General features: G+C 36.4%; 1 protein-coding gene across 2 annotated transcripts in view; it reads left to right on the top strand.

Moving 5' to 3' along the window:
- INTU (inturned planar cell polarity protein) overlaps positions 1 to 14,499 on the top strand; it is a 101,553-nt gene that overhangs the window by 62,234 nt on the left and 24,820 nt on the right. For both annotated transcript variants that reach the window (XM_043568837.1, XM_043568830.1), the window contains exons 7-12: positions 1,470 to 1,547; positions 8,828 to 9,017; positions 10,733 to 10,786; positions 11,464 to 11,526; positions 12,352 to 12,573; positions 13,175 to 13,657. In XM_043568837.1, coding sequence (XP_043424772.1) covers positions 1,470 to 1,547; positions 8,828 to 9,017; positions 10,733 to 10,786; positions 11,464 to 11,526; positions 12,352 to 12,573; positions 13,175 to 13,657 — 1,090 coding nt within the window. The remainder of the gene's footprint in view (positions 1 to 1,469; positions 1,548 to 8,827; positions 9,018 to 10,732; positions 10,787 to 11,463; positions 11,527 to 12,351; positions 12,574 to 13,174; positions 13,658 to 14,499) is intronic.

Genomic DNA, 14,499 nt, shown 5'->3' with positions numbered 1-14,499 from the left:
TGGCCCAAACAGCAAAAGAAAGAAAACAGAAAATACAATGGTAAGCTGAAGGTAGTGTAGACAGACACAGGGAAAAGGAAGGCCCTGCCAAGGAACTGAGCAGAGGCTGCTCAGCCACATTCTGATGCTATCAGCCAAATTAATTATGCAGATAGAGACAGTTTCCAGGCAAGGTTTTACCCTGAAGCCAAAAAAAAAAAAAAAAAAAAAAAAAAAAAAAGGCTGTCCCAGCTGAGCTGAGCTCTGAATTAAGGTTGTGCTGCATAGGGGATGCTCTAGCCAATTTCCCAGTCTTTATTACTGGGTGATGGGGATAGAAAGTGTCTACCCTAAATATTAGTCATTCCTATCCTGGGGAACTTGGTTTGATAAATTAGAATGAATTTGAAAATCCCCTTTATTCTACTCTGTACCAGATTCTTTTCCTCATCCCATCTTGTTTCACATAGCCATGCAAGATAGGAATTATTATTCTACTTTGTTCAAACTGAGAAATAGAGTATGAGAGATCATGCACAAGCACCTCCTCAGTGTCAATTAATAGGTCTTTATATCTCTAACACTGTGCATGTGGTTTGTAATGGAAGTGGCAGGCCTGGGATTTTTCTCTCATTTGTCTTAAATGCCAGTCTATGCATTTCCTTCTTTGCCACTATGCCTTTTACGAGCAAAATGAGAAAAGTGCCACCCCACAGAAGATCAGGTCAGGTGTATAATCCAGGAACATGTGTTTTCAGAGGGGAGATCATCTTCCTGTGATGGCTGCAGTGAATAGTGGGGACCCAACCAGGAAGTCATTGTGAGGTAGTAGAGAGAGTAACTTTAGAGCTAAGAAGATGGATGTCCACAGGCAGGTTCTACTCCCTTTAAGTCCTTGTACAAGTTACTTAACTTCTTGGACCTCAGTTTACCCATTGCTATAATAGCAATAATCAGATCTACTTTGTAGAATTTTTATCAGGCTACCAAGAAAACAGTTAATTCCATTTCTTTCCTCTACTTTCTTTCCCTTCTCCCATTTGTTTAGGGGTGTCTTTTGTCACAGAAGTTGGAGGTTCAGTTGAGATCTGGGTAATACTGGAAAGTGTCAAGAATTTAGCATTTTTTTCTGAGCTCAGATACTGCACTACTTTATATGCATTAATTTAATCCTCAAAATGAACCTGAGAAGGGCTTAGTGATTATTCCCCCATTTTATACATGAGGAAACCGAACCCTAAGGAGGTATAAACAATTTCCACGTAGGTAGTGATATAAAAGTCCTTACTTGACCCATGCTAGAACTCCAAGTCTAGATATCAGAGTCTTCAGTTGCTAATTCAGTGAACCATTTTACACAGCCATACTCGCAGTTGACACACAGACTTTTCACATTCCTTACATATAAAATGGAACGATGTTCTGCTTCTTTTAGATATGTATCACTTGGTTATGTTATAAATGAACAAATGTATTTTTCTTCTTTTTAGAGTTCCTCTCCCTCAGCTAAGGAGTATGATAAAAGATGTTGCCCAAACCTTAACATTTATGTATGGTTCTTTAGATAGGTAAGTATGAATTGAATCTCAAGTTTTTTGTTTGTTTGTTTAAAAAAAAAAACTTTTAACCATAGAGAACAAACTGATGGTTATCAGAGGGAAGGGAGGTGGGAGGATGGGTAAAATAGATGACTGGGATTAAGGAGTGCACTTGCTGTGATAAGCACTGGGTGATGTAGGAAAGTGTCATATCACTATATTGCATACCTGAAATTAATATAAAAGAGTGTTAACTATACTGGAATTAAAATAACTTAATAAAAAATAATATTAAAAATAATAAAGATACCAGTGCTCCTAAAAAAATGAACCTCAAGTTTTAAGCACAGGATTCCAAATCACCTTTTGCATTTAATACTTTTCCTTGTTTGGCAAGTTAGTTATTTGTTTTGTTTTTTTTTTTTTTCTTTCTTTCTCTGATTTTCTCATCTTTTATTACTGGCTTCATCTTACAGTTCTTGGCACTTTTTCACTTGATCATTGCTTTTTCATTTTTGGTCTCATGTTAGTTTAGCAAAATAAAGTAAAATAGTGATAAAACCATAATTATATTCTGACTTGATATATTTCTATAGAAGCAAATATAAGGGCATTTCTTCAAAACAAATACAAAAAGGAGTAAGAAGATCTTAAGTTGTGTTGTTCTCTCATTATAAGACCAGTGTCAAATGCACTGTCCTAAAATGTGATTCTTCTTTCTTAAACCAATTTTTAAATTAAAAAAAAAAAGCACTATTAAAATATATAAATGACACAGTAAAGATATTTAGTTTCATGTGTGTCATATGTTTCCTATACAATATGAATACAGTATATATATTCCCTTTTAAAATATGTGTGGGCTCATGTTATGCCTATTTTCCTGCTTCTTGTTTTTTTAACATTACAGTAAAATATGATGCATCTTTCTTGATCTAAAGGAGGCAATTTGAGGTAACTTCAGGATTTGAACACATGAAATTATGGATGAAAAAAAGATTTTTCTGTTTGTGGGATTTTTTCTAAGTTCCAGTACTTCAGAGAGCTAAAATGATACCTTTGCTTTCAAAGCCTTAAGAGTATATAAGTATAAAGATCCAAAACAGTTTATATGTCTTTCCAAACCACAGTGGTATTGGCTCTCTGTTTATCTCTTATGGATCTTTGTTACCACTGTTCTCAAAGCAGCCTGAAATAACTTTCTGTGACATTGGGACTGTGTAGTGTACAGAATTCTCCTCAACGAGCCTCTTAGGAGACACATCCCTCTCAAACCTAATTACTGGTGAGCCTTTTCCAAATGTGTGAACTACAAAAGGCCAGGCAGCCACCAACATTGTTTTTAACTTTTACTAATAAGGAAACTTTTAACCAATGAACAGTAAGGATATGGTTGTAAACGACTTCCTTAAATTTACACTGGGTAGCAAACCTTGCTATGTTTTACCTTAACTGAAGCTTCATGTTTTCATAAAAACAGAGATAATTAAAGATTAAATTCCTGAGATGAATTCCATAACTTAAGACAATCATTTGGGGTTGTTCTGCAAATTCCAAATGGACGAGGTTATGAGCAGAGAGACTCTTCATTTCTGTGAATTTCATTTTGAAATTTAGCTTTCTTTTACTTGGAAGTATCACCAAATTGGCAGCGAGTTTTAGTTTCTTCTTGTTCTAGTGAGAATTGGAAAGACAAACTAAGATAATGAATGTGAAGATCCATTGAGTTCTTACGACCAAGAAGCAGTATGGATCCAAGATGTTGTTAATAGTCATTTTGTAGTAATTTTTAATAAGGTTTTTTCTAATTATGAAAGATATTAAAGGCCCATTATGAAAAATTATGAAAAGATTAAGAAGTCCAAAGAGTTAATTTTTTTATTTTTTTAAGTTGTGAGCTGTTTAGTTCCTGTGAGCCACAGAAAAGTGATTATGTATTAACAAGTTTAGGGGCACCTTTGTGGCTCAGTGGGTTAAATCTCTGACTCTTGATTTCTGCTTGGGTCATGATCTCATGGTCATGAGATCAAGCCCTGTATTGGACTCCGTGCTGGGTGTGGAGCCTGCTTAAGATTCTCCCTCTTCCTCTCCCTTTACCCCTCCCCTACTCATGCTCTCTCTCCAAAAAAAAAAAAAAAAGTTTAGTATTGTGATCATATTAAAGATAGATTTCCTCCACTATTCCTAGCAAAACTGTCAGCAGACTCTAAACAGTCTGTCTCCAAAACATATCTCAAATCCATTCATTTCTCTCCATCCTCACTATCACCTTGTACAGCCACCACCATCTCTCACTGCTATAACAATCTCCATTCTTGCCACTTTAATAAATTTCCAGGGATATTGGCCTGTAGTTCTCTTGTTTTGCTTGGTCTCTGTCTGGTTTGGGAATCAAAGTAATGCTGGCTTCATAGAATGAGTCAGGACGTTTTCCTTCCCTTTCTATTTTTTGGAGCAACTTTAGAAGGAAAGGTATTATCTTTGCTTTAGATATCTGGTAGAATTCCCCAGGGAAGCCATCTGGTCCTGGACTCTTATTTGGAAGATTTTTGATAACTGATTCAATTTCTTCACTAGTTATGGGTCTGTTAAAATTTTGTTTCTTCCCATTTGAGTCTTGGAAGTACTTGAGTTTTGGAAGTACTTCCCGTTTGAGTTTTGGAACTACAGGCCAATATCCCTGATGAATATGGATGCAAAAATTCTCAACAAGATACTAGCAAATTGAGTTCAACAGCATATAAAAAGAATTATTCACCATGATCAAGTGGGATTCATTCCTGGGCGCAGGGCTGGGTCAATATTCGCAAATCAATCAATTTGATACATCACATTACTAAAAGAAAAGATAAGAGCCATGTGATCCTGTCAATCAATGCAGAAAAAGCATTTGAAAAATTCAGCATTCTTTCTTTTTTTTTTAAAAAAAATTTTTTTCAACATTTATTTATTTTTTTGGGAGAGAGAGAGACAGAGCATGAACAGGGGAGGGGCAGAGAGAGAGGGAGACACAGAATCGGAAACAGGCTCCAGGCTCTGAGCCATCAGCCCAGAGCCTGACGCGGGGCTCGAACTCACGGACCGCGAGATCGTGACCGGGCTGAAGTCGGACGCTTAACCGACTGCACCACCCAGGCGCCCCCAGCATTCTTTCTTAATGAAGACCCTCGAGAAAGTCGGGATAGAAGGAACATACTTAAACATCATAAAAGCCATTTATGAAAAGCCCACAGCTAATATCATCCTCAATGAGGAAAAACTGAGAGCTTTCCCCCTGAGGTCAGGAACACAATAGGATGTCCACTCTCACCGCTGTTGTTTAACGTAGTGTTGGAAATTCTAGCATCAGCAATCAGACAACAAAAGGAAATCAAAGCATCATAATTGACACAGATGAAGTCAAGCCTTTCACTTTTTGCAGATGACATGATACTATACATGGAAAACCTGATAGACTCCACCAAAAGTCTGCTAGAACTGATATGAATTCAGCAAAGTTGTAGGATACTAAATTAATGTACAAAATCAGTTGTATTTTTATACACCAATAATGAAGCAACAGAAAGACAAATAAAGAAGCTGATCCCATTCACAATTGCACCAAGATTCATAAAATACCTAGGAATAAACCTAACCAAAGATGTAAAAGATCTGTATGCTGAAAACTAAAGAAAACATATGAAGGAAATTGAAGAAGATACAAAGAAATGGAAAAACATTCCATGCTCATGGGTTGGAAGAATATTGTTAAAATGTCAATACTCCACTATCAACAATAGCCAAAGTATGGAAAGAGCCCAAATGTCCATCGATGGATGAATGGATAAAGAAGAGGTGGTATATCTATACAATGGAGTATTACTTGGCAATGAAAAAGAATGAACCCTTGCCATCTGCAACTATGTGGATGGAACTGGAGGGCATTATGCTAAGTGAAATTAGTCAGAGAAAGACAAAAATCATAGGACTTCACTCATATGAGGACTTTAAGAGACAAAACAGATGAACATAAGGGAAGGGAAACAAAAATAATATAAAAATTATATTATAATAATAGGGAGGGGGACAAAACAAAAGAGACTCATAAATATGGAGAACAAACTGAGGGTTACTGGAGGGTTGTGGGAGAGGGGATGGGCTAAATGGGTAAGGGGTACTAAGGAATCTACTCCTGAAATCATTGTTGCACCATATGCTAACTAATTTGGATGTGAATTAAAAAAAATTTTTTTTTTAATGTCAATACTACCCAAAGCAATCTACACATTCAATGTAATCCCCATCAAAATTGCACCAGCATTCTTCTCAAAGCTAGAAACAAGCAATCTTAAAATTTGTATGGAACCACAAAAGACCCCAAATAGCCAAAGTAATATTGAAGAAGAAAACCAAAGCAGGAGGCATCACCATCCCAGACTTTAGCCTTTACTACAAAGCTGTAATCATCAAGACAGTATGGTATTGGCACAAAAACAGACACATAGACCAATGGAATAGAATAGAAACCCCAGAACTAGACCCACAAAAGTATGGCCAACTAATCTTTGACAAAGCAGGAAAGAATATCCAATGGAAAAAAGACAGTCTCTTTAACAAATGGTGCTGGGAGAACTGGACAGCAACATGCGGAAGAATGAAACTAGACCACTTTCTTACACCATTCACAAAAATAAACTCAAAATGGATGAAGGACCTGAATGTGAGACAGGAAACCATCAAAACCTTAGAGGAGAAAGCAGGAAAAGACCTCTCTGACCTCAGCCGCAGCAATTTCTTACTTGACACATCTCCAAAGGCAAGGGAATTAAACGTAAAAATGAACTATTGGGACCTCTTCACGGTAAAAATCTTCTGCACAGCAAAGGACACAATCGACAAAAGTAAAAGGCAACTGATGGAATGGGAAAAGATATTTGCAAATGACATATAGACAAAGAGCTAGTATCCAAAATCTATAAAGAACTCTCCAAACTGCACACCCAAAAAACAAATAATCCAGTGAAGAAATGGGCAGAAAACACGAATAGACACTTTTCTAAAGAAGACATCCAGAGGACCAACAGGACATGAAAAGATGCTCAACATCACTCCTTATCAGGGAAATATAAATCAAAACCACACTGAGATACCACCTCACTCTGGTCAGAGTGGCTAAAATGAACAAAGCAGGAGACTAGAGGAGACTAGAGGATGTGGAGAAACGGGAACCCTCTTGCACTGTTGGTGGGAATGCAAACTGGTGCAGCCGCTCTGGAAAACAGTGTGGAGGTTCCTCAAAAAATTAAAAATAGACCTACCCTATGACCCAGCAGTAGCACTGCTAGGAATTTACCCAAGGGATACAGGAGTGCTGATGCATAGGGGCACTTGTACCCCAAAGTTTATAGCAGCACTTTCAGCAATAGCCAAATTATGGAAAGAGCCTAAATGTCCATCAGCTGACGAATTGATAAAAAAGTTGTGGTTTATATATACAATGGAATACTACTTGACAATGAGAAAGAATGAAATCTGACCATTTGTAGCAATGTGGATGGAACTGGAAAGTATTATGCTAAGTGAAATAAGTCGGGCAGAGAAAGACAGATGCCATATGTTTTCACTCTTATGTGGATCCTGAGAAACTTAACAGAAGACCAGGGGGGAGAGGAAGGGGGGAGGGGAGTTACAGAGAGGGAAGAAGGCAAACCATAAGAGACTCTTAAATACTCAGAACGAACTGAGGGTTGATGGGGAGTGGGGGAGAGGGGAAAGTGGGTGATGGGCATTTAGGAGGGCACCTGTTGGGATGAGCACTAGGTGTTGTATGGAAACCAGTTTGACAATAAACTATGTTTATTTAAAAAAAATTCCAAATGCGGTTAAAGCAGTCTTTTTACATTATAATCTGGCTCCTACATATCTTTCTGATTTCAGATCTCAAACCACATTTCCCCTCTGGCTGGTCTGTGGACACCCTGGCCACACTTGTTCCACACTAGGGCTTTTGCGCTCTTTTCTGTCCCTGGATCTTCTTGACATTGGGATCTCAGCTAAATGTCCATTCTCAAAGACTCTTCCCCAACTTTTGATGTAAAATAACCAACCAGTTACATCACCCATTCACATGATCTTGTTCTCTGTATATCTCTTTGTACAAGTTCATGTTTTTACCCTTTGTTCATTAGTTGTCTTTCTCCATTAGAACATGAGCTCCACAGAAGCAGAGACCTTGTCTTTTGTCTTGATATTTTTACTGCGGTACCTCCAGCAATGAGAATAGTGCCTAGAACATAGTTGGCACTCAAGCAATTTGTTGAATGAATCCATGAATATTATTCTGATGTATTAATGGTACATATACTAGCTATTGTGTTATCAAGCAGGCTATTCCAATGAATAGTTGCAGGCAATGCTCTATTATTTTTACATAACTAAAGTCAAGTGTTTAGTGTGTGTGTCTCTCTCTCTATCTCTTTTTCGGTTCTTCAGTAGTGTTGCCTACATTAGTGAAGAGGGGAAAAATAACTTAGGCTAATTATGTGCTTACTGTGTTCAGTAAGTATAAGTATAATAAATAAATAAATAAATAAATAAATAAATAAATAAATAAAGTACTAAGTACTTTGCATGCAAGTCAGATTGTATTATCCCCATTTTTAGAGTTGGAAACAAAAGTTCAAAGAACTTTTCCTGAGATAACTACCTGGTAAAAGCAATGATAAGATTCAAAGACAAATATGTTCTATTACAAAGCTCAAAATTTCTTTATTATTCCATCCTGCCTGAAAGATATTGAGAGGTTAAATGGTTAAGAGATAAGGTAAAAGCAACTTACATTTTTTTACAAAAAGGTTACTTCAGTCCATTTTGTTGTAGATATACCGCTTGTGTTAGCCCTGTGGTTCTTCCATAATGCCATCTGCTCAGTGCATTTGAAAGTAGGTTTTCGGTGCAATAACATTATAGCAGTAATTCTTTTTATTTTTTTTTTAACGTTTTTATTTATTTATGAGACAGAAACAGAGCATGAACAGGGAGGGGCAGAGAGAGAGGGAGACACAGAATCGGAAGCAGGCTCCAGGCTCTGAGCCATCAGCCCAGAGCCCGACGCGGGGCTCGAACTCACGGACCGCGAGATCGTGACCTGAGCTGAAGTCAGATGCTTAACCGACTGAGCCACCCAGGCGCCCCTAGCAGTAATTCTTCATAAGGGAGAGGAGGAAGGAAGAGAGCCTATGTATTTGGGAAAGATCCACTCTCCTAGGGACATACAAAAGATGACCACTATTTCCATATGTTTTTCTGACTTAAAGCTGTTGTTTCTTCAGTGCCTTTTGCCAGGTTGAGAATGTTCCTCGTCTGGATCATTTTTTCATCTTGTTCTTTCAAAGAGCACTTCAGCCTACTAAACTACATTCCAGTGCCAGTTTGAACGCACAACAATATGATGCTTCCAGTGCAGTGCTTTTAGACAGTCTGCCCGGAGTTCGGTGGCTCACACTTCCACAGGAAATCAAGGTAATCCTGGGTGTCGTAAATAAAAATCAGAACCAGTTGCCTTGTAATTTTTTATCTTCTCTCTTTTTTAGCCTTTTTGTATTTTCAGGATTGTGGGTAAGAGTTGAAGCCATTGATTGACGAAGTAGGTGATCCAGTACAGTGAACTTAGACAAATATTTCTTTCTAAACAGAAATTAGCTCTCTCATCTTACTGTAACATTTAAGCATTTTCTAAATTTGTAATACTTCTCAGAAATCATAATTATATGGTGTGACTTGCTTTTGTTTGTTTATCAGATGTTCTTTTTTTTAAAAAAAATTTTTTTTTTAACCTTTATTCATTTTTGAGAGACAGAGAGAGACAGCATGAGTGGGGAAGGGGCAGAGAGAGGGAGACACAGAATCTGAAACAGGCTCCAGGCTCTGAGCTGTCAGCACAGAGCCCAACGTGGGGCTCAAACTCATGAACTGTGAGATCATGACCTGAGCTGAAGTCAGACGCTCAACCGACTGAGCCACCCAGGTGCCCCAGATGTTTGGTTTTTTTTTTGTCATTTTTCTTAAGGTACACTGGAATAATTAAGAGAGTAGACACTTTGTTCTCTTAAGGAATGTGAAGAAACAATTATTGTAACCTTGTACGTTAGCCTACAGAGTTCAGTAGCAGGAATAGCAACCTGGAAGCATTAATATCTGTGAGATCAGAATTAACAAGTGGGTACTTTTCTTGTTGTCTATTATTTTTTACAAGAGCACCAAAGCCACAAAAAGGAGTACATGAAATATTTGCTAGATACAGAAAAATCCAGGTCACAAATGAGTAGTAAGTCATAGAGTGTGAAAAGTATTGAAAGGCATGACTAATGTTTCCAAAGCTTTTGTCATCTCAGTAAGACACAGTTTGTGAAATAGTCCTGCAGAGAGTGCCTTGGCCTTTAAAAAGAAAAGGAAAAGGAAAAAAAAGGATTCTTTTCCACAAATCGCATTTATGCCACAAGCTTTAACTGCCTAGTTTTCAATTTATATATATGTATTACAGATTAAACTACAGATTAAATTTATTCTGTTTTTAAATTTTGAATGTTTCATGGAAGAACAAACACATGAAAGAGTTTGGGCAATTTCCATAGAAACAAAAGCTAAATCCTAAGTAAGATTTTTCTAATAACCCTGTAGGGAAGCTAAACTGTGCCAGGTTCCAGGGGAACACTTTTCTTCATGTTTTAATCCATAAATAAAGATTAAAAGTCCTTTTATATAGAACATAGGAAAGAGACAGGGAAGAATGTTTATTTTCCAGGGATCTAACTGTTGAGAAATATACAGCAATAGAGGGGGAAAAAAAAAAACCTCAAAATAGATTGGGTACATTAAGATGGGTTATTTTCCTATAAGAATTTTGATAGGTTCAAAAATTTCCTAATTCAAAACTAGAAAGCAATTTTTTAACCTCATAAGTTATTTTGCATTGAATACAGAGTGAAGTTCATTTTGTAATAATTGAGATTTAATTGAAAAATGACAATATGTTAAATAATTTTTTTCCATGTAATTGCAAAGCTTAAAACAACATGTTCTATTTTTGGACATTTCTTAAATATCACAAAGGAGAAAGATACTTATTCAATTCTTCAAGTAATTATTAAGCACTTTTATGAGGCCATTACTAAACAATAACCGAGTTAAATGGTTGTGGTTTTTTGGTTTTTGTTTTTTGTTTTTTTCCCACATAGATGGAACTAGACACAGCATTGAGTGACTTAGAGTCTGCAGATTTTGCTGAACTGGTAAGAAAGCCAGTGGATTTTAGGCTTAATGTTGATTTCATATATTGTAAATCAGCCATTATTCTAAATATTTTTCAAGTGGGCATGTAATAATCTTGAAATACGTAGCATTCGATCTCTATTTTGACATGAACAAAATTTATTTTCCTTGCCTTAAAAAAACTTCTGATTTATTTAATTTTTATTTATTTATTTGTTTGTTTGTTTGTTTGTTTATTTATTTATTTTGATGTTTATTTATTTTTGAGAGAGAGCAGGGGAGGGGCAGAGAGAGAGGGAGACACAGAATCCGAAGTAGGCTTCAGGCTCCGAGCTGTCAGCACAGAGCCTGACACGGGGCTCGAATCCATGGACCATGAAATCATGACCTGAGCTGAAATCAAGAGCTGAATGCTTAATTGACTGAGCCACCCAGGCGCCCCACTTATGTTCTGTTCTTAAATGTCTCTAATCAACAGTATCTTATAAGAATAAAAAATAAGATTGCTTTCAGCCAAAAATATATGCACATTATTTTTCATCCTAATACCCTAGTATGTTCATTTCTAAAGAAGGCACTATGAAAAGTTCAGTTACTAAAGAATATAATTGCCATTTTTAATCATTATAGCTTTACTAGGATTTTTTTAATCATGAAAAACAAAGAATATAAATCCACTGTGGTTTTGCTCCCCCAGTCTGAGGACTACTATGACATGAGGCGGCTGTATACAATTTTAGGATCTTCTCTATTTTACAAGGTAAGTTGAAGGCTGAAATTTTTATAAATGTCCAACTGCCATATGAAGAGACCTAAAGTAAATTTTCTCAAACTTCTACAAACATGAAAAATACATTTATCTCTTTTCCTTTGAATGTAGTTACCATAAAATTAAGGTCTTCAAAAAAAACCCAGTACCTACAGATTTACAAATACAATAAATATTTTTGATATTATTACATTCATTACAAACATTGCATTTGCAGATGTATAAGCAGAAACAGTAATGGAGGAACCAAGTGCGTAGGAGAGAAGAGCAATACTCTCTCGGTTTCTTTTTGCAGCAGTGCACTTTTTTTCTTATCCTCAGACATAACCATGTATCTTTTTAGTAAATCTTCTAACATTTCATTGACTTCCATGCAAAGCAAATTAAGCATCAAATGAATTTAAGTGTTTTGGCACTTCAAGAAGATTTTTAAACATGATTTAAAACATATCTAAAAAAGAATCAGACAGTACAGAATGGTACACAGTGAAAAGTAAGTCTGTCCTCACTGTAACTTCTCTTCTCCACTTTCCAAATTCAGTTCCAAATTCAGCTCAAAATTCAGTTCTTTTCCAACTTTGCCAAATAGTCAGGTTTATACTACTCAGGCCATCTTGCTTTGTGCTAAAGTCTGTGGTAGACTTAACTTATCATAAATATTTGATCTCTAATTGACCTCAGAAAAAGAACATTTATTTTTGCTATGTCTTTATTCTATTTGAAACTGGAATATTTTAAGCTAACTGAAGTACCTGTAAAACTCTTAGAAATATATTATGACATAGTTGACTTCTGTTCTTTGTGGTTAAATTCAAGGGTTATTTGATCTGCAGTCATTTGCCTAAGGATGACCTTATTGATATTGCCATATACTGTCGCCACTATTGCCTACTGCCGTTAGCAGCAAAACAAAGAATTGGTCAGTTGGTTATATGGAGAGAAGTGTTTCCTCAACATCACCTCCAACCTTCTACAGACTCAAACACTGAAGTCTTTCAGGAACCTGAAGGAAGATATTTTTTGCTAATCGTTGGCTTGGTAAGTTTACTTTGGTTTCTGTGTGTGCGTTTTGGGGTGGCTTTTTTTTTTTGGCCATTTACTATCTTAAAATACACAAGCAAATATGACAGTTTAAAATTATGAGCGTGCCAGATACCAGTATTCAAGAAAATGTTATATGTCCCTCATTCCTTTTCTTTTACATCCATTTAATACTCGTGAAGAAATATTAATGAAGCCCAGAATAAGATTTTATCAGGTTCTTAAGATCTTTTGTTCTCATTTCTGTAGTGGTTTTATCCTCTGGTTTGTCTTGGGAAAGAGAGACATGAAAAGAATATAGAATCAGAAAAAACATGTGATTGTAGATAAAAGGACTTCTAATCACTGTGGCTCTTTGAAAGCTACCTTAGGGAATTCCATGTACCAGAAAGTAGTCTTTGATGGTATACCAAGAGAAGGCAATATGAGATTTGTTTTCAAGGATGATCAGGAAGCATTGGGAATAACTAAGAAACTGAGGCAGTTTTTAATAATCATATGATTATACCATGTTTTTTGTACTTATAAATTTATGCATGCACACTACATATAAACATTTTCATGTAGCTAAATCTCTATTAATATTTTTGTCTTATAGAAGCACTATATGTTATGTGTACTATTAGAAGCTGGAGGCTGTGCATCCAAAGCTATTGGGAATCCTGGACCAGACTGTATATATGTGGATCAGGTCAAAACAACTCTTCACCAGCTGGAAGGAATAGATTGTCGCATAAATGAAAGGCTAACATCTCCAAGCCCCTGTTTGTCTTGTGCTGACTGGTTCCTTACTGGATCACATGAAAAATTAGATAGTTTGACAACCTCACCTATCCTCAGTAAGCTTCCAGGTACTTCCAAAGTAGCAACCTCTCCAACATGCAGAAGAATTCTTTTTGGTGACTATTCCTTAAAGACACGTAAGCCCAGTCCTTCCCAAAGCAGTGGAGGATCTGACAATGGTTGTGAAGGTGGAGAAGGTATTCACCTGAGTCCCCACTCTACACCAGATACAGTACGGAAACAACAAAGAGAACCTCAGGGCTCTGATGGTTCAGAAGAAAGTGGGGCCTTGCTTAAGGTGTGTGTTCATTTGAGTGTGTACATTTGGGAGCTACTGTCTTTCCAGTTCTTATTTTATAATTGCAAGAAAATTTTTAATGGCAAATCATTCTTCATTTGATCTAGTGGTTGTTTTGGTTATTGTTAGCAAACCAGTGATTTAGAACCAAAAAAGAGAGGGGCGCCTGGGTGGCTCAGTCGGCTAAGCAGCCGACTTCGGCTCAGGTCATGATCTTGCGGTCCGTGGGTTCGAGCCCCGCGTCGAGCTCTGTGCTGACAGCTCAGAGCCTGGAGCCTGTTTCAGATTCTGTGTCTCCCTCTCTCTGACCCTCCCCTGTTCATGCTTTGTCTCTCCCTGTCTCAAAAATAAATAAAACGTTAAAAAAAAATTTTTTTAATAAAAGAATAAAAAAAAAATAAAGAAAGAACCAAAAGGAGAAAGAAATATCAAGTAATAAAATAGTAGCATCCAGGACAACTGCTTGACACTACTTACAAGTAGGAAAATTCTTTAATCCTTCCTGCTTTCCCTGTTCATCTTTCTTCTGTCACAAGGTTAACAGAGAACATCCTAGTTGTGTGGGATTTTAGATGCCTGATTTAACTAAATAAGCAATAAAATATTCAGCAGAAACAGAGAATCAGAAACCTAAAAAAATATATTTATGTAAATATATGTGTTTATACATGTTATTCTATAGGTTTTTATAGGTTTTTTTGTTGTTTGTTTTATTTTGTTTTTATCTGAATCTATAAAGGCTGGTCTCCATTGTCAATAATTTAAAATGTGATTATAAAACAAAGAGAATGTTCATTTTTCAGATTGTTTATTTTTATCCTTTTTCCATGTTTTTGGATACA

Source organism: Prionailurus bengalensis, chromosome B1 (assembly GCF_016509475.1).
Source record: "Prionailurus bengalensis isolate Pbe53 chromosome B1, Fcat_Pben_1.1_paternal_pri, whole genome shotgun sequence".
Classification (NCBI taxonomy): Eukaryota; Metazoa; Chordata; class Mammalia; order Carnivora; family Felidae; genus Prionailurus; species Prionailurus bengalensis.
This window is presented reverse-complemented; position numbering and strand designations above follow the sequence as displayed.